Raw genomic sequence first — 18,988 nt, 5'->3', positions numbered from 1 at the left:
TGTCAGCCACCCGCGTGCTCGGAGGGGCCCCTGCCGCTCGGTGCATCCTGCGCCCCCTCCCCGGCCTGTGTCTGGAGCAGCTGGCTGGCCCTTGTCAGCTCCGCTTGCCCTTGAGATTTGTCCCTGCCCCCGCCACTGCGGTGACCCCTCCAAACGCTTTTGCTCCCACCCTGCGTGCGGGCCACTTATTCTCGGCAAAGGGTTTCTAATCCCCTTCAGGAATCCCCTCCCGCCCCAACGTGAACGTGAAGGCGGGGAACCGCCTTCTCTCCGTCTCCATCTGCTCCTTTCTCCCCCAGCCTGATGGTGCCAGCGCCCGTGGCGGAGTCGCCTGGGCGAGTGACTGAAGACTGGTATGAATGGAATTAGAATCCGGGGGAGAGGCTCGCCTCGGCATTCAGGGCCTTCCTGGGGAGTCTACTGGGCGGCCGGCGCGGGGAGGCGCTCTTCCGGTCCCGCGCCTCAAATGTGAGCGAGCATCAGGATCTCCAGGGGGCCACGGCGACACCCAGGGTCGCAGCCTGTCCCCCCACCCCCAGCAGTCTGACTCTGCCAGCAAGGGGCGGGGACGAGAGTGTGCATCTCTGACATTGCCGGGGTTTGGGGGTTTGGGGGGCGCTGGCCCTGATCTGCTGGCTCTCGCGGAGCGGTCAGCGGGGCTGCGAGTGTAGGAAGAAGTCAGGGCTATGGACGGAAGACCTACCCCCGACCTCTGGGGACGGCCGCAGACCCCAGGGGCCCCCCTCGGTAGGGCCGGTGCCCCACCTGTACTGCGCCAGCCTCTCCCGCCCCCCCGGGGATCTGTGCCCCCCCCCCGCCCGGCCCCCCAGCCACCGTCTCCCCCAGCCTGGGCTTGCCCTCTGCGCCTTTCTCACGACAACTCCACCGTTACCGTCGGCTCCCGTCGACACGTCTCACCGCCCGATGCGTGGGATCCTACTGGCAAGTTCTTGGCTCCTCATTTGTGTGCCTCCTCTTAGCGAGTCCCGGCCTGGCGGCCCACCGCTACCCCACTGCCGAAGCCAGCGCGTGGCCGCCACCCTGCACGCCTCCCTCCCGTCGTCCCCGACACACGCCAGGGACAAGAGTCCCCTCTTCCCGGTTTCCCCTCGCCTCTGCCCGGCTCTCCACTTGGGCCATCACCACTTTGCCTTGCACCCCAAAAATCAAAGCCCTGCTTCCTGCTCTGCTCTCCTGGGCCCCCCGGACAGCCTTCCAGGACGGAAAGCCCTAGGCAATCGCCACTGCCGACAGGGGTGCCCTACATCTGCCCCCACACGGAGTCACCTGGAGGCACCTACCCCGACGCGGCCTTGGAAAGCACCGGGGAGCCCAGGGCCTGGGGCTCTGTGAGGGGCCCCCAGTGGGGCGCACTGTCCTGCCTCGGACGCCCAGGGACGGGTCCGCGTGGGCCAGACCCCCTCCCGGCTCGCCGTGGAAGGCAGGCCAGCCGCGGGATCAGGACCCCCCTTCCCACCGGGCCTCTGCCACCAGTGAGCAGCATGAGTCGGGGTCACTGGTCGAAGTTGTCATGACTGTTGTCACGGTCACGCTGCGCGCCTCACCTGCGTGCTCACGTTGGTTTTACTCTATTTATTTATTTATTTATTTATTTATTTATTTATTTATTTATTTATTTATTTATTTTTGTTTTGCGCTGGTTTTATTCTGCCTCGTGTCACCGGGGTGCCGACCCCGGGGTCCTCGGGTCTGAGGGCTCCCCTCGGCCGCTGGGCCGGGCCTTCGTGGACGGCGTGCAGGGAATCCAGGTGCTTTTCCTTGAGCGACGGACTTCTCCCCGCGGCGCGGTGTTAAGCGAACGCATCGCCTTCCGCGCTAACGGCGGCGACAGGTCGAGTGTGGCCTTCGAGTGGTCGTCGCTCTCACGGTCCTACAGGCGATCGTGTTGGCACTCCTTCCTCCCCTGTACCTGTATTACTCTCGTTCCTGTCCCACTGGGCCGTGCTCAGGAGCTTCGGGTCGGCAGGGCCCAGGCCAGTGCCCCGGAAAAGCCACTTGCAGGAGCGTCGCTTATGACTGCGCACGTGGCCTCCACTCGGAAGCGGGCGCCCCCTCCACCAGCGACCCTGGCCTGAGGCGCTTCGGGCTCCACCGCTCTCTGCCGTCACCCTCGCCGAGCCCAGCCCCGTCTGGCCCCCAGTGAAGCCATTTGGGCAAAATCTGGCTGGAACTGGAGCGTCAGCCCCCCCCCCCCATATGAAGTGAGAGCCCGGATTGCGTGGCATGTGGCCAGCTGTCTCGGGCGGCGCGGGAGCTGCGGCGACAGCTGGATACAATCAAGTTCCATTACAAACAGATTTTAAGTGCCGTTCGCACGGAAGAAATCGCAAGCTCTGGCAAAATAAAATCTGGGGGTTTTCAAAGCAAGACAATGCCCCAATCTCGGCCTGCGTGAGCGGTCTGGCCTGTGGCCTCTCCTGCACCGGGAGCACCCTTTCTGCCCCCTTGCACCACCTGCCCCAACCTCAGGGCCCCCCCCCCCCCGGCCTGCCGCGTGGCCCCCAGGCTCCTGTTGCTGAGGACACCTGTCTGCACCTGTTCCGCTCGCTCACCCGGGCTGGCTCTTCCCCAAGAGCCGCTGCCCCGCCTTCCAGCTTGGCCTCGGAGGACGGAGGGCTCCCGCTGGGGTCGGGCAGGTGTCCCGGGGCGGCTCTCAGTGGTCCCATGTCTGTTTTAGAAAAAGAAACCAGAGAAAATACGGGCATGAGGAAGAATGGAAAGGCAATCGTAAAGTCCTTAGCATGGTACCATGTCTTAAAAATTAATTTAAAATAGGTATAAAATAGGTACACAGGGCGCCTGGGGGACTCAGTGGTTGAGCGTCTGCCTTTGGGTCAGTAGTGATCCCGGGGTCCTGGGATCGAGTCCCGCATTTGACTCCCCACTGGGAGCCTGCTTCTCTCTGCCTGTGTCTCTGCCCCTCTGTGTGCCTCTCATGAATAAATAAATAAAATCTTTTAAAAAATGTTTTTAATAAAATTAAATAAAATAGGTATATATTGGGGCACCTGGGTGGCTCAGCCAGTTAAGCGTCCCACTCTTGGGTTCGGCTCAGGTCACAATCTCAGCATTGTGAGATAGAGCCCCGCATTGGACTCCATGCTCAGCCCTCTGCCCCTCTGCAACCCCCTAACCCCCGCTACCTGTAAAATAAAAGATACATTTCTTTAAAGATTTTATTTATTTATTCATGAGAGACAGAGAGAGGGGCAAAGACACAGGCAGAGGGAGAAGCAGGCTCCACGCAGGGAGCCCGATGCGGGACTCGATCCCAGGACTCCAGGATCACAACCTGGGTCGAAGGCAGGTGCCAAGCCGCTGAGCCACCCGGGCATCCCTAAAAGATAAATCTTCAAAAAAAAAAAAATAAGTAGGGACACCCGGGTGGCTCAGCGGCTTGGCGCCTGCCTTTGGCCCAGGGCGTGATCCTGGAAACCCTGGATCGAGTCCTGCATTGGGCTCGCTGCATGGAGCCTACTTCTCCCTCTGCCTGTGTCTCCGCCTCTGTCTCTCATGAATAAATAAAAAAAAAAAACCTGATTTCGCTTTAAAAAAAATAAACTAGGTATTTATTTGGTGTACGGTATTTAACAGCTCTGTGTTCCCCAGGGCCGCCACAAAATAGGGGGGGGGGTGGGTGGGGTTGGGGGGGGGGGGGGGGGGGGGGGGTTGGGGAAAAAAAAAAAATATATAATTAAGGGGGGGGGGGGGGGGGGGGGGGTTTATGGGTAATATTTTGGGGGGGGGGGTTTTTTTTTTTTTTTTTTTTTGGGGGGGGGGGGGGGTTGTGTGTGGGGGGGGGGGGGGGGGGGGGGTTATTTTTTGTTTTTTTTTTTTTTTTGGTGTTGTGGGGGGGGGGGGGTTTTTTGTGTTTTTTGGGGGGGGGTGTTTTTTTTTTTTTTTTTTTTTGATTATTAAAATAAAGTGGAGTTTTATTATTTGTTGAGAGAAAAAGGGAATAATTATGTAAAGATTTGATGTAAAAAGAGAAGGAGTTGAGTATATTGAGGAAAGAGAATAATAAAAAAATGAAGGGAAGGAGATGAAAGATTAATATAATAATAAGGAATGGTAAGAGAAAAATGAGTAATGTTCATAGAGTATTGTATGTATTAGATATATGAATGGATTTGAAAAAATAATGAACGCTTTGTATGGGAAGATAATATGAAAAAACCCATTTCCAGATAAGATCCCAGTGTAAGGTGCTGAGGGTGAGGGTTTCAAGATTTCTTTTTGGGGGGACACGGTCCAACCCCGACAATATGGGAGGGTGTGTCGGGAAGAGGCCCTCCCCGTGCCGTTTCTCTGGCAATCAGCTCCCCTCCAGAGGCGGGCATGGCCACCCTGCTAGTGACCGCCTGCTAGCGTGGACGCCCCGCGAGGGCAGGGCTCTCGCCCCACTCCCTTCATTGCTGTGTCCTCAGTACCTTGAGCGGTGCTTGGCACAGCACAGGCCCCCCCAACAAATCCATGTTGCAAGCATACATGTCTATTACCTGTATACATATTTTTATTACAAATGGAAATCCTACAGTTCTGTCCTTGCTTTTCTCACCTCATACAGCTTGGGAATCATCTCGTATTGGTAAATACGGAAATCAGCCTCAATCTCTTTAAAGCCTGCAAGTGGGAGCAGCCCGGGTGGCTCAGCGGTTTAGCGCCTGCCTTGGGCCCAGGGCGTGATCCTGGAGTCCCGGGATCAAGTCCCACATTGGGCTCCTTGCAGGGAGCCTGCTCCTCCCTCTGCCTGTGTCTCTACCTCTCTCTCTGTGTCTCTCACGAATAAATAGAATTTTAAAAAAATAAAGCCTGTGAGTGGTCCTTTGTAATGAAACTATCATAGCACAGCACCCCGTCCCCTGTTGAACACAGTTTCTTTTTTTTTTTTAAGATTTTATTTATTTATTCATGAGAGACACAGAGAGGCAGAGACACAATTCATGTCTCTCATGAATAAATTAATAAAATCTTAAAAAACAAACAAACCCAGTCAAGCAGTATGCTAATTGCAGTGATTAGCACTCACACCAGTGCCGCTCACCATCCTACTGTGCTAGGTTTGGGAGTCAGATAACAGTTTTGGTGTTGATAGTGAGAATTAACCTGTCATCTGAACAGCTTTTCTTCCCAAGTTTTGGTCACTGAGCGAGCTCAGGTGGCAGGAGACACCTGTATCGTGGTGTTGGGGGAAGGGAGCCAGCCGGAGAACACGTTGAATCTCCTGGTTCATTTTCCGGCCTAGAGAGCTTGCGACAGGATTAAAAACCCAGATGTCAGGGAGAGTCTTGGGGCTCCACTCGGGTGAAGGGTGATCACCCCGTTAAAGCCAGTTGATTCTAAGAGCGTCGAAGGCCAGGCCAATACAAACGACACGCAGCCGGATCAGTGAACACACACACGTGTGTGCGTGAAGGACGTGGACACGCTAGGGCCAAAAGAGGACGCCCTGCTGCAATGCCCCCTGTAAAACTAGACCATCTGGAGACATCAGTGAAGATTAAGCTCAAAAATCCACAAGAATCAACGTTTTAAGAGAAAGAACATAATCTACACCGGTGTCTAATTTCTGGAATTATTTGGAAGAAGCACATGGGGGATGTACCTAAGGAAATAGAGACCATCTTCTTAGATTTTTAGGGAGACTCCAAGGTTCTCCACCGAAGGCTGGGCTGGTCAGTTTGTGAAATTAAGAGGGATGTTTGTGAATGAGCCAATTTCTTAGAAGAGTGGGCCAGAGCTGTACCCCCACCCGTCCCCTGTTGAACACAGTTTCTTTTTTTTTTTTAAGATTTTATTTATTTATTCATGAGAGACACAGAGAGGCAGAGACACAATTCATGTCTCTCATGAATAAATTAATAAAATCTTAAAAAACAAACAAACCCAGTCAAGCAGTATGCTAATTGCAGTGATTATAAAGGGTGGGGTTCTTCAGGCGGAAATGCTGAAATGCACCTCGTCCAACAGAAATGACCGTCAGCTGTGCAGAAGTTGAGCGGGAAGCGGGGACAGATCTAGCGCTTCAGAGATCAGTTCTGGGCGGAAGCCTAGATTTTACAGGCAGAGGCTGCACTTTGTGGGTAGGAAAAGGTCCAGAGGGTTGAGCTCTTTGCCCCGCTCACAAGGCTAATCAGGAGCAGAGGGACACCTGGGTGGCTCAGCGGTTGAGCATCTGCCTGTGGCTCAGGGCGTGATCCCGGAGTTCTGGGATCGAGTCCTGCATTGAGCTCCCTGCATGGAGCCTGCTTCTCCCTCTGCCTGTGTCTCTGCCTCTCTCATGAATAAGTAAATAAAATCTTTTTTTTTTAATTTTTTTAAATTATTTATTTATGATAGTCACACAGAGAGAGACAGAGAGGCAGAGACAAGGCAGAGACATAGGCAGAGGGAGAAGCAGGCTCCATGCACCGGGAGCCCGACGTGGGATTCGATCCCGGGTCTCCAGGATCGCGCCCTGGGCCAAAGGCAGGCGCCAAACCGCTGCGCCACCCAGGGATCCCAAGTAAATAAAATCTTAAAAAAAAAAAAGAAGAAGATCTAATCCCAGGGATCTGAGTGGGACTCCCTGCTCCGTGGGGAGCCTGCTTCTCCCTCTCCCTCTGCCCACCCTCTCCAGCTCGTGCTTTCTCTATCTCAGATACATAAATAGAAGAAGAAGAAAAAGAAAAAGAAGATCTGAAATAAAAAGCACAGTTTCCTCATTTATTCTTTTTCCTCAAGAGGAAATTACTTTATATACCTGTTTTTATGTCAGTACCATACTGTCTTGATGATTACAGTTTTGTGATTTAGCTCAAAGTCCAGAATTGGGATGCCATGAACTTTGGTTTTCTTTTCCAACAATCTTTCGGGATCTTTCCTGGTTCAATACAAATTTTGGGATTATTTGTTCCAGCGCTGTGAAAAATGTTGATGGTACTTTGATAGGTCTTGCATTGAATGTATAGATTGCTCTAGGTACCAGGGACATTTTAACAATATTTGTTCTTCCAATCTAGGAGCAGGCTACATTTCTCCACTTCTTTGTACCTTCAGTTCCTTTCTTTTTCTTTTAAAGATTTTATTTATTTATTCACAAGAGACACAGAGGCAGAGACACAGGTAGAGGGAGAAGCAGGTGCCCTGCGGGGATCCCAATGCGGGACTCGATCCCAGGACCCCAGGATCATGACCTGAGCCCAAGGCAGATGCTCAACCACGGAGTCACCCAGATGCCCCTCTTCTTCAATTTCTTTCCTAAGTGTTCTGTAGTTTTCAGAGTATAGTTCTTTGTCTCTTTGGTTAGGTTTAACTTAGGTATTTTATGGGTTTTGGTGCACTTGTAAATGGGATCAATTCCTTAATTTCTCTTTCTTCTGTCTCATTGTTAGTGTGCAGGGACTCCCTGCTCGGTGGGGAGCCTACTTCTCCCTCTCCCTCTGCCCCCCCTACCCTAGCTTGTGCTTTCTCTGTCTCTGTCTCAAATACTTAAATAGAATCCTAAAAAAAAAAAAAAAAAAAAGAAACAGCAGATCTGAAATAAAAGCACAGAGTTTCCTCATTTATTCTTCTTCCTCAAGAGGAAATTACTCTTCTTTGTTGCCTAGAACAATCGGGAAGTCCTGGGAGGCATACATCAGGGTTGGCCAGTAATGAAACAGGCTGCTGAGAAGGGTTGCGCCTGCCCCTGAAGGAGATATTCCAAGAGAGGTCCCGTCAGCTTTCAGGGACCTTGCCAAGGCCTGGGCTGAGCTCTCCTCCAGCAGCGGAGGGACAGCACACTGTGATGGGTATAGGTGACTGGAGGTCTGCGCGCCAGGAGGGGCTGGGACCACCCTGTGTGATGAGTGTTCCTGAAGTCCCATTCAGCGGAGGCTCTTGTAATTTTTATGGCTCGCACCAAACCAAGAAAGAGCCTGTGTATCTGGGAGTCGGCTAGACGAGTGGCATTTTTCTTTCTTTTTCTAAATCAACAACAGAAATATGTTCACATGTTTTAAAACAACGAGACAGCACAGAAAGACTGTGACCAAGTAAGTATAGAATGAAAAGTAGGTCTCAACTTCCTTTTCTCCCGGTTTATTCCTGGCTTTTGTGTATCCTTCTAGAAACACTGTTTTGCACAAAGCAACACACATAGGCAGCATTTGTATCTACCAGTGAAGCCTTTCAAAGTGGACAAGTGTAAGGTAGTGCATTGGGGATTAAAATACACTCAAACTGTCCATAAAAGTTGTGAGCTATCGTTGTAGACGAGCTGGCACTGTCAGGAAGGAACGGTTCCAGCAGGGAAGTCAGCCAAGACAGGGTTGGACTGGGGACAGGAGGGCCCACAGGAAGGGGGCTTTACCTTCGCCTCCCTTTTGTGAGCGCCCTAAGCCTGCGGAGGTCTGTGTGGATCTCCACCGAGTTCCTGAGGCCCTGCCCTTGCGTCTGGGTGGGGAGTCGCCAGTCATCGGGATGGGAGCTGGTGGGTTCTGGGGCTTTCATTCTGCAGCATTGGGATTTTCCCTCTCTGGTCACAGAGAAAACAGCCTCCAACTTTCGTAATGTCTTACTCGATCCCTTGTATTTTTTTTTCTTTTCCTGTCTTTTGAGTAATTCCTTTAAAAGGTGAGGTAGGAACGCGGTAGGGTAGGTGGGGTGTAGCATGGTGATGTTGGGAGACGGTGGGGAGAGAGCCCACCGCCTGGTCCTCTGCTCTGTGTGCCCCGGCCTCTGGCTCTTTGTCTGAGAGCTCTCAGGCCGGATTTCCAGTTCTCTCTTTGGTCCCCTCACTGGCTAAATGCAAGCCGATACCTGCTAAGGAGGACAGCACCTGGACAGCAGAGGTCCCCAACCTGCAGGTGCAGAGCTCCTGCCCTGGCCAGGAAAGGGCAGCTCGCTCACCAGGGGCGGGGGCACCGGTAAGCCCGGTGCTGGCGAATGTCATGCAGGGCACAGTCCAGAAACGTGTGGCTTCGGGATGCTGCTGGGAGACGAGCTGCCTCCCTTTGGAACTTGATCCGGGACAACTGAGGAGCTCCCGAAAGGGACGGATGTACAAGTAAGCGGCGAAGTCAGGACACTCCTGGGCTAGCGCTTGGATCACAAAAGCAAACGAGTCCAAGGGCAGGGCCCTCCCGGGCGAGCTGGGGCCGGCGTGACCTTCCAGGGTGACGTCAGCGAGGACCACCCTGCCCTTGAGTGGCCGGACGCGCGACCGGACGCGCGACCTTGGGCCCGTGGGCGGCCTCCCGCCGCGCCGCCCTGGCTAGACCCGAGATGGGCGGGGCCCGCGGGGGCGGGAGGGGCGGGGCCTCGGGGCCGGGGGGCGGGGCCCGGGCGGGCGCGCGGGCGCAGGCGCGGGTCTAGGAGTCAGCGGCAGGCCCGGAGGGGCGCGCGCGTGGGCGGCGGGCGGGGCCTCGGGCCTAGGGGCGGGGCCCGGGCGGGCGCGCGTGCGCAGACGCGGGTCTAGGAGTAGGCGGCAGGCTGGGAGGGGCGCGCGCGTGGGCGGTGGGGCGGGGCCTCGGGCCCAGGGGGCGTGGCCCGGGCGTGCGCAGGCGCGGGCCTGGGGGTTGGCGGCAGGCCGGGAGGGGCGCGCGCGTGGGCGGTGGGCGGGGCCTCGGGCCGGGGGGCGGGGCCGGGCGGGCGCGCGTGCGCAGGCGCGTGCGGGCGGCGGCCGCGTGCCGGGGCGCGCGCGGGCGGCGGGCGGCGGGCGGGGCGCCCCGCGGGAGGCGAGGGGCCGGCGGCGGCGGCGGCGGCGCGGGCCGGGGGCGGGGCTCTGAGCGGGCGGAGGAGCGCTGGGCCAGGCGCGGCGGGACGCGGAGGGCGAGCGGCGGGGCCCGGCACGAGGCCGGCGCCGGCACCATGGAGGAGGACGACAGCTACGGTCAGTACGGGCAGCCCGGGCGCGGCGGCTGCCCCCTCGTGCGCCTCCTGCGGGTCCCCCCGGGGGGCGGCGGGGCCGGGGGGGGGGGGAGGCCGCGCGGGGCCCCCGACACCGCCCCCTGGGCGCGGGCCTCGGTGGGTCCGAAGTTGCGCGCCGGGTCCGCGTCTTTGTTCCGAGCGGGGCGCACCCACGCGGGCCACCCCGGGGCGCCCCCCCCCGCCCCGCCCCCCCCCCGCCCCGCGCCCCCGCCTGACCCCCGGGCGGCCGGGCCCCGCGGCGGGGACGCCCAAGTGGCGTCCGGGCGGGTGCGGATCGCCCCTGACAGCCCCGCAGCCCCGCAGCCCCGCCTGCTGACCGTGCCCCGAGCTGCGGCCCCCTCCCCGCGCTGCTGGCCGGGGCTCGCCCGTTAGCACGGTGCCCGCGGGGATGCCCGGCCCGGGGGCGAACTTGTGTTCCCCGGGTCGCAGCCCGGGATGCTGCGGAGTCGAACGTGCCGGCGCGGCCGCACGGATCCGCCGGGGCAGGTCCTGTCTGTTTCTTGTTTATGCACGAGTAAGTCCTTGCGGGACCGGGGGCGCGGGGAAGAGGTGGCCGCGTGACCTGCAACTTGACCGCGAGGCGCGCACGAGGGAGTGTGCAGCTGCCGCGAGCCCCGCTGGCCGCCGTCCCCCCGTCCCCTACTTACCTTCCAAGTTAAAGCCTTAGGTGCTTTCCTTCTGTGATGGAAAAAATGTATATGTAGGTCACCCCCGACCCCCGCCCCCAAGGACTTTCATCCCCTCCAAACCTCTCTCTCTCTCTGCACAGGAGGAGCCTCCTCCAGCTCTGCCCGCTGCTGTTTCGTCTGCCTTCTCTTGCCATTTAATCTCTGTGGGACCCCGCAGACCTGCCAGGCTCTCTTCGTGCCCTGTGCGAGCTGGCGATCTTACCCACCAGGCAGGAAGCTGTTGGTCTGGTTGCTTTTAATACGGTGACTGCTTTGCCAACAGGCGTGACATGAATTTGCACTTGGAAGGGGTAACGGCAGTGGGTGCCTTCGTGTCCTAGGGCAGCTGTAGCAGATTAGCACAGACTCAGTGGCTCCAAACAGCCTCAACTTAGGATCGTGTGGTTTTGAAGGTCAGAAGTCCAAATGTGGTCTCTCACTGGGCTCAAGTCACGGTGTTTGCAGGGCTGTGCTCCCCTTTTTAGGGGGGGTGGGGGGTGGAGAGGGGGTTCTAGGGCTGTACCCATTTCTTTGCCTCTTTCAGGTTCTGCAGGCCACCTTAATTCCTTGGCTGGGCCACCTTCTCTTTTCAAAGCCAGCAGGTAGCCCCTTCTCGTTTCTCTCTGACCTCTGCGTCTTTTTACTAGGACCCGTGTGATGACATTGGACCCACCAGGATGATCCAGCATAATGAACGACCTTAGCTGTAGAAGGGTAATCCCACTTTTTGCCACATAGGGTAACACAGTCATGGGTTCTGAGGTCAGGTCGTGGACATCTCTGGGGGCTGATATTCTGCTGACCACACTTACAGATGAGAAAGAAGTTTGTTCTTCCCCTTTATATGGTTAAAAATGTCATCTTCTTTGTATTTTGGAGGAACCAGAAAGGTTGGATTAACAAAGACTTCCCACTCATAAGGTTCACCACACAGAAAGTACCTAATAGCTTAAGATGATCATACAAAGAATAAGATTCTCAGCTCCTCCTTAGGGTTTCCCTTTGTCTCCAGAGCTGCCCGTTTCCCTCGTAGGTTTTACAGTGGATTTACCTTGAGGGATAAGACAGCTATTCATATGACATTTCGGAAGCAGCTGTGTGCCCCAGACTCATGAAGCACATGGAATGTCTGCCCAGACGCTCCCTTAGCAGCTAGTACCTCTGTTGTGTGGGGAGTTGGCTTAGGACGCTACCACTGTTTTTAACGCTGTGTCTTTGGAGAGATGATAATGATTTCCTAGCTGCCGTTTGGGCCTAAAAAACTTTTGGAACGGAACTCCTTTATAATTTGCCGAAGGAAGAGAATGAGTTTTAGAGTTTCCCTGTTCCATTACAGGGAATTTCAAAAACCCAACAGAACAGCCCTTCTTGATTGCACACTCTTTGGTGTTCTGTGGGTCCGGTGAGTGCACCACTGAATTGGGAAGCCCTTCCCAATACCTGTAATACTCCCTGTAATACCAGATTGTTAGTTCAGAGGTGAGGAACCCAGCTCACTGCACATGCGGCCGTGGCACACGGGACTGTGCAGACGTGTGTGTGGGGTGGAGGGACAGTTAAACAGAAGTCCTTTTCAAGCTTAGTTTTCTTTGAAAAATGTGGAATTAGTGGTTTTCCCAAAGTTTGACATTTGAAGAAAGATGTTCGTATCGTGGCTGGTGGATCTTTGACTTACCGGTTTCTTTCTAAACACTGTGAAATAATTGGGACTTTTTCTCGAAGGCTCAGATTATCTTCTTCCTAGGTCACTGTTCTTCCTGGACTGCACAGTTTTCTTTGCAGAAGGAAGAGGTATTTTTGCCTTCATAGGATAGGCAAAATATCCTATAGGATAGGATAGGTCCTTGCCCAAGAAAGGACCCTGTGACCATTCCCCTTGGTGTCTTCTGAACTTGAGCATTTTCCACCTTCAGACTGCTTCGCCGTGGGCCTCTGGGGCTCTCCTCAAGTTGCATGTGAAGGTTTTTGTAAATATGCGTATTTGGAGGCTCCTTAGCTCACTTCCCAAAAGGCTCTGACCCCAAGAATCGCTGCTTCAGTGGTCACACACGCGTCATCTACTTCTCTCTCTCTCAGGACAGGTTGTGAGGCAGACAAAGACGGGGTCGTCCGTAGAGACACTGGGAGTGTTAGTGGTGATGATTCTGCATCACAACTCTGACAAGGTCATCACATTTCTGAGCACGGGTTCTTAAGATCTCTGAATCTACGATGCCATTTATGGCCTTTATTTCTCTCACGTTTTTTTTTAAGATTTTATTTATTTGGGGATCCCTGGGTGGCGCAGCGGTTTGGCGCCTGCCTTTGGCCCAGGGCGCGATCCTGGAGACCCCGGATCGAATCCCACATCGGGCTCCCGGTGCATGGAGCCTGCTTCTCCCTCTGCCTGTGTCTCTGCCTCTCTCTCTCTGTGACTATCATAAATAAATAAAAAATTAAAAAAAAAAAAGTTAAAAAAAAAAAAGATTTTATTTATTTATTTATTTATTTATTTATTTGAGAGCGAATGAGAGCTAGAGAGATCAAAGAGGGAGAGGGAGAAGCAGACTTCCCACCAAGCAGGGAGCGCGGTGTGGGGCTCGATCTGAGGACCCTGGGATCATGACCTGAGCCGAAGGCAGACGCTTAACCTACTGAGCCACCCAGGTGCTCTCCTCTTGCTTTTTATATGCTTTAGACTTATCCCTAGTCTGGACATGAGAGAGAATTGGCCTTTAAGAAGTAAGCGTCTCTGTGAAGGCGTGGAGATGTTGATCTTAGCCAGGGCACAACTTTTGCCATCAGAAGATGAAACGAGGTGTAGGTGTGGCGTGCAGTGGTGCTGCTGCGGGATGGTGAGTGGGAACCTGCTGCGTGCAGGGGAGATTGGCTGTTTCATCTTTGTGCTTCCAGAACAGGCGTGGGGCCTGGTACCCCCATAGAAGCGGCTCGGCAACTGTTGAGGGAATAATAGACTGAACCAGGTTCCATGTGGCAAAAGTTAATATTCAGTGATTGGGTTTTTGTCTTCAGCTCTCCATCCGAAACAGAAACAAGAACACTCTTCTGTACATGTTTGACTCTCTGCCAAACCAATTTTCCTTGTTCTTCAATGATATTGATGTCTTTCATTGTTCTCAAATTTAGTTATACACTTAGTGAATTGCTTTTATGGAAAAAAAATACAATTATATGAAGTCAGGGTTTTCTTAGAAAATCTGGAACATAAGGTTACCATAATTACACGTTTTGTGGTCTTTAAGGTAGATTTCCAGGGGTGATATTAACATGTCAGAGGGGATAAACATTTTTAGAATTCTTGATGCGTGGTACCAATTTGCTTTCCAAAAGGGCTGTACCAGTTTACCCTGTTCCTAGCCATGTATGGGGGTACACACTTGAGTATCACTGCAGATATGCCACTGGTGAGGATCTGCATTTGAAAGCCTTTTTTTTTTTTTAAACCAATCTAATGGTTATAGAATGGCACCTCATTAAATCTATTGATCACCAGCTAGGTTGAGAAAAGTTTCTTTTGAATATTTTTGTGTTATGACCTGCCTGTTCACGTGGGATGATGGTTTCTTTATTTACTTGAGATTAACTTTTTTTTTTTTTTAATGACTTCGAACAAATCAAATGACTTTTTCCTACTCTGATATTTTCAGCATGGGGAAAACGTATATTCAGTCTGACTGGGGTTGAAGTGAAATTTTGACCAATCGTAGTCACCAGTTTACCTTTCTTTAATGTTTCTCTTGAAGATTGATAATCTCTCTACCCATATGTTGTCTTCTGGTCAAATACGAACGTTTCCTTTAGAGGAGACATTGTGGGTTAGGTATCTCTTACTGGTCTGTGTTATAATGATAATTGGGTCAGTCTGTGGGATCTCAAGGCTCATACTTGCTCCTTCCTAAATGTCCCACATATTAATCAAAAACAGTCTTGCCAGATAGATTATTTCTTATGTGTTTCATGCATTCCAGACCAGGTAGTTGTATAGACCTGGAAGGAGAGTGCCTTCTGGTTTCAAGGTTGAAAGCATATATATATAGGTCACTCCACCAGGGAGGAGGCAAACGTACCTGTGTGTGTTGCGCTGGACAGTGAGGCACAGGTTGGAGCTTCAGCTTGGAGTCCATCCCCCAGAGGCCTGTCTGCCCCTTTCCTGCTCACCCTCCCACATGAAAGGTTTGGACACTGGGTTCCTAAAGAAGAGTACTTTGCCTGAACCTGTCCGTTTGCTTTGTTGCCACACTGCTTCTTGATTGTCTAATTATTGTTGCTTAGTTTCAGTTGCAATAATAGAGGCATGGAGGAGGTGGAAAATTATTTAGAAATGTTCAAGAAGTGAATCCCACATCCTCTGAAACTGCTGGTAATGTTGTTTTGCCTCTTTCTTTGCATTGGCTAAAAAAATGTAAGCTGGGTTGGAGGCTGTGTAGGGGATTTTTGTTACTCTTCGTTATCTAGGATGGTGTGACAATGTGTCTCTGTTTTTGTGAGGGTGAGGTGGCTATGAGCTGCTTTCTGGCTGCCTGGCTCCTGTAACAAGGGTCAGGACATGACCTCCCTTATCTGAGTCTTTTCCTGTTTTTCACTTTTTTTTTTCCCCGAGTCCTCAAGGTTTCTCTTTCAGCAACGTGCCTTTCCCTGGCATTGTTGCAATCCATATTGTAATTACTAACATTGGGTATAAATGATGGAATTGGTGTGATGGCTATTAAAAAACCATTCCTCGTCAGCGGCACTGTCATAGGCTTGGTGTGGGCACGTAGTGTGTCAGTGCACTCAGGGATGCTTTGAGCCTAGAAGACAGATGTGGAGACAGGCTGTGAGGGCGAGGGTCGGAGTGGATGTGGCAGGTGTGTACCTGAAAACCCTAGGTAGGCAGGGAGAGCAGTCCTGTCTGGAGTTGGGGTGGAACTGGATGGGACACAGTTGGAAGCTGAGTTTTGCTAACTAGGTGAAGATGGTGGAGAAATACATTTCAAGCAAAGGGAGTGGGCCAGGGCCGGCAGGCTGGGGGAGCAGGCCTCCTGGGGGGCTGCGTGGCTCTCTGTGCCTGGAGAATAGGAGGCCAGAGACAGGCTCTAGAGAGGACAGAGTCCTGGAGGGCTTCTTGCATTACCAGGGACTGGTGCCTGAGCCACGAGCAGCCTGGGGTGTTGAACTGGGGTATTTCATGATGATTATTTTGCATTTTAGGAAGACCCCACTGCCCAGTGTGGTTCCCATGGGCAGTGGGGGGACTCTTACGGAGCCGTTGCAACCGTCCTGGGGTGGAGACAGTAGTAGTGGGCAATGCAGGCGGTAACTGCAAGACACTTCGAGGCCCTCAAAGCATGGGATTTGCTTACGGGGGTTGAGGAGAGACATAGCGTTGTGGGAGAGACATAGCTTTGTGGTTCCAGAGGATGCCAGCTTGCTGTCTCAGATGACCGCTTGGGGAGGGTCTCCGGTTGAACGCACGTGCTCGGTTTTGCTCTGAGTGGAGCTCGGGGGGTTGAGAGACCAGCCACTGAGAGAGGTCCATTTAGACAGTTGGATTTGTCGCTGGAACCCAAGAACTTAGCAACACACGAGTGGGAGCAGAGCCCAGGGACGTGAGGGAGATCCAATGCTGACTGAGAAGAGGGCCAAGGGTGTTGTCCTGGGCACAGCGTCCTGCCCACCACTCAAGGGCTGGGCAGAGCCAGGTGTGAAAAGGACGCCTTGCAGGCAAGCGCGCATCTGGCTCTTTCAGATGAGTGGACTGTCGGGCAGGGGGGCAGCAGCGAGCGGGTGACGTGGGATGCAGAGCCTTGCTCTAAGGTGGGGATACTGCACCTCCTTCAGGCTCTTGTTGTTTTTGTAAGTAAGCGCTACGCCCAGCGTGGGGCTTGGACTTACACCCGAGATTACGAGTCGCGTGCTCCCCCGACCCAGCCCCCGGGCGCCCCGGAGACTCTCTTCGATAGACGTCTTGAAAGCTCCTCTGGGCCCGTCTTAGTGCCAGTGCTCGGGCCTGGCCCGCGGAGCGGCCGAGCAGGACGGGGCTCGTGCTCCCTCCGTCCGTGGGGCCCTCGTCGCGCAGCTGCCGGGCCACGTGGGCGCGGGCACTACCGGCTTCGGTTACTGGACGTTCTGCGCTCCCGAAGCGGCTTCCGCTAGCCCCGGTGACGACCCAGAGACGACGTTTTGGCTTCCAGCCGTAGTTTTGCGTTTTCAGCTGCCTGGCCGCTCCCCCGACCTTCCGTCGCCGTCTCAGACTCTGCCTCCCCAGCGCGTGCTCCTGCGCTCGGGCCGGGCCTCCCTCCGCACTTGCCTTTGGGGTGTTTTTTTCCCGACGTTTATTCCCGTTACCTGTCCTCCGGGTGCTCGGACCTGAGGAGACCGCGGACTCCGTCCTCTCCCTCGATGTCTGGGTTGGTGTGGGTCGCCCACCGCCCACCCGCCTCTTTACCTCCTGGCCGGGGTGTGGACGAGGCCGCTCGCTGCAGGGGACGGGACGGCGGAGCAGTGTCCAGGCCGCGGCCGCCCGTGTTCTCTGCGTGTGGGCGCGAGCTGCTGGGGGGCGCCTGGCTGTGGGCTCAGGCGAGGCGGGGCCTCCGGGGCGCAGGGCAGCTCAGGGCCTCACCTGGCGGGCACGGAGCCTGGAGCCTGCCTCCCGCGGGGCCGCTGCGGAGGTCGGAGGTCGGAGGTCGCTTCGCTGCTGCTGTGCCTTCTGCCCATCCTCGCTTCCCGTCGTTCAGCCCTTTTCCACTTCTCCGTACCTTATGTGCCTTGCGTAGGCTCTCTGGACCTTGTCTACCCCTCCTGGGGGTACAGGTCTGGTCTTGGGACACTTGGATCAGTGTCGTGGTGAAGCCCTAGCTCGGGGGTTCCTCCGCAGACTCGGGTTGACAGAGCCCACTGTTCGCTTTCGGGTGGAAGTCGAGGAGTTGTGGGATTGCACGGGAGAGCCCGTTCTGCCTCCTACAGCTGTTGGATACTGTGGGTTCAGAGGCCAGGGCTCCCTCCCAGGGCCTGCTGTGGTGGCCGGCAATGTCACCGCCTGACCTCGGAGGATCCCGGAACCCAAACACGCACTGTGCTTGGGCAGCTGAAACCCGGGAAGTCCAGGTAAGCAGGTAGGGGTTGACGTCAGTAATCCTGCCCCTTGCAGACCTGCACTGGAGCTTGCCCCAGCCTCTGACGGGGACCTTGTCGTGCCACTTCCTCACCTTTCACCCTCTGTGGTGACACCCGACAGCCTATTGGAAAACGAAATTCAGCGAAATGGGAGAGCGCTGCAGAAGAATAGTATTTCTTCAGGGGAATGACAGAGAATCTTCCAGCGTCTTCTTACCCAGGACTCTGGCTTTGCAGCCTTGTCTCCTGTCAGAGGAGAGGCTCAGTTTTGCACTGGGCCTCATCAGGACCACAGTACCCCGGTGGGTCACCGAGGACTGGGATTCAGGACTTGAGCTGTGCAGGTGCAGAAACAGACTTTGAGGCCTAGATCGCTAGGCTTTGTGAAGTGGGAATGCCGGTATATTGCTGTGTGTGAAGCACTTTCAAACACCAGGTTTGACTCATTTGGCTCTTGCAGGCCCACCGTGGAAGCTCCTGCAGGGGGGCTGTGGCTCAGGACACCAGGGGGCCTGGGGCAGGCCCCCTGTTTCCACCCGGGGCCCCTCACTGTCGTGTCCAGGCACACCGCCTGGGCACCCTGGGCTGACTCCTTGGAGTCGAGCCTCTAGGTCTCTTGGTGGCCTTGTCAAGCACGCTTCCTCCCCAGGCGGTTCTCCTCCCTTCTCCCCATAACTTGTCCTGATGTGAAAGGGGGGCTCCTTCACTCTGTTCAGTAACTTTGACAAAGACCTTAGTGATTTCCCTCTTGTGTCCAGACAAAGCATGGAGGAAATGCAATTCTGAAAAGATTCTTAGGATTATAATTGGAAGATTATTTCCTGGATTTATAATAACCCAACAAAAGACCAAGTTCTGTGGTCTAACTCCAGAAAACACACCCTCCGGCTGCATCCGTGGCGCGCAGGGGAGGCTCCTCCGAGTCTGCTGACCTCAGAGAGCGCCCCCGAGACCCGACCCCTCACAGATCTCCACGCTTCCTGCTCAGCCCACTTGCTGGGAGGCACCCGACATTGGCCCCCACTAGGGCCTTTGGCGGTTCCCTGGCTCAGGGTGCCTTCTGCCCAATGTCCTCAGGGTTAATGCCCTGCCCACCAGCCTTGGCTCCAGTTCCCAGCCTCCCTGGAGACTTGCCCAGTTCATTAGACCACCTGCACACCTCCCCAGGCTCGCCCCCATGGCACTCGTCGCCTGCTACCAGTTATGTTTACGGTGCGTGCCCGGTTCCCTCCAGCTTTGTTACCGACGCGATCCAGATGCCTAGCACCGGGCCCGGTACTTTGTCGGCCCTTTGTAGGAGTTTGTTGAAGGAA

General features: G+C 54.7%; 1 protein-coding gene across 2 annotated transcripts in view; it reads left to right on the top strand.

Moving 5' to 3' along the window:
- The first annotated feature begins 9,770 nt into the window (after positions 1–9,770).
- CYTH1 (cytohesin 1) overlaps positions 9,771–18,988 on the top strand; it is a 79,545-nt gene continuing 70,327 nt past the window's right edge. The window contains exon 1 of one of the 2 annotated variants that reach the window (XM_055320286.1): positions 9,771–9,874. In XM_055320286.1, coding sequence (XP_055176261.1) covers positions 9,853–9,874 — 22 coding nt within the window. In that variant the 5' untranslated portion in view covers positions 9,771–9,852. Of the gene's footprint in view, positions 9,875–14,921; positions 14,941–18,988 lie in introns of those variants that run through there. The other variant, XM_055320296.1, reaches the window with a different exon arrangement.

Source organism: Nyctereutes procyonoides, unplaced genomic scaffold (genome assembly GCF_905146905.1).
Source record: "Nyctereutes procyonoides isolate TBG_1078 unplaced genomic scaffold, NYPRO_anot_genome, whole genome shotgun sequence".
Classification (NCBI taxonomy): Eukaryota; Metazoa; Chordata; class Mammalia; order Carnivora; family Canidae; genus Nyctereutes; species Nyctereutes procyonoides.
This window is presented reverse-complemented; position numbering and strand designations above follow the sequence as displayed.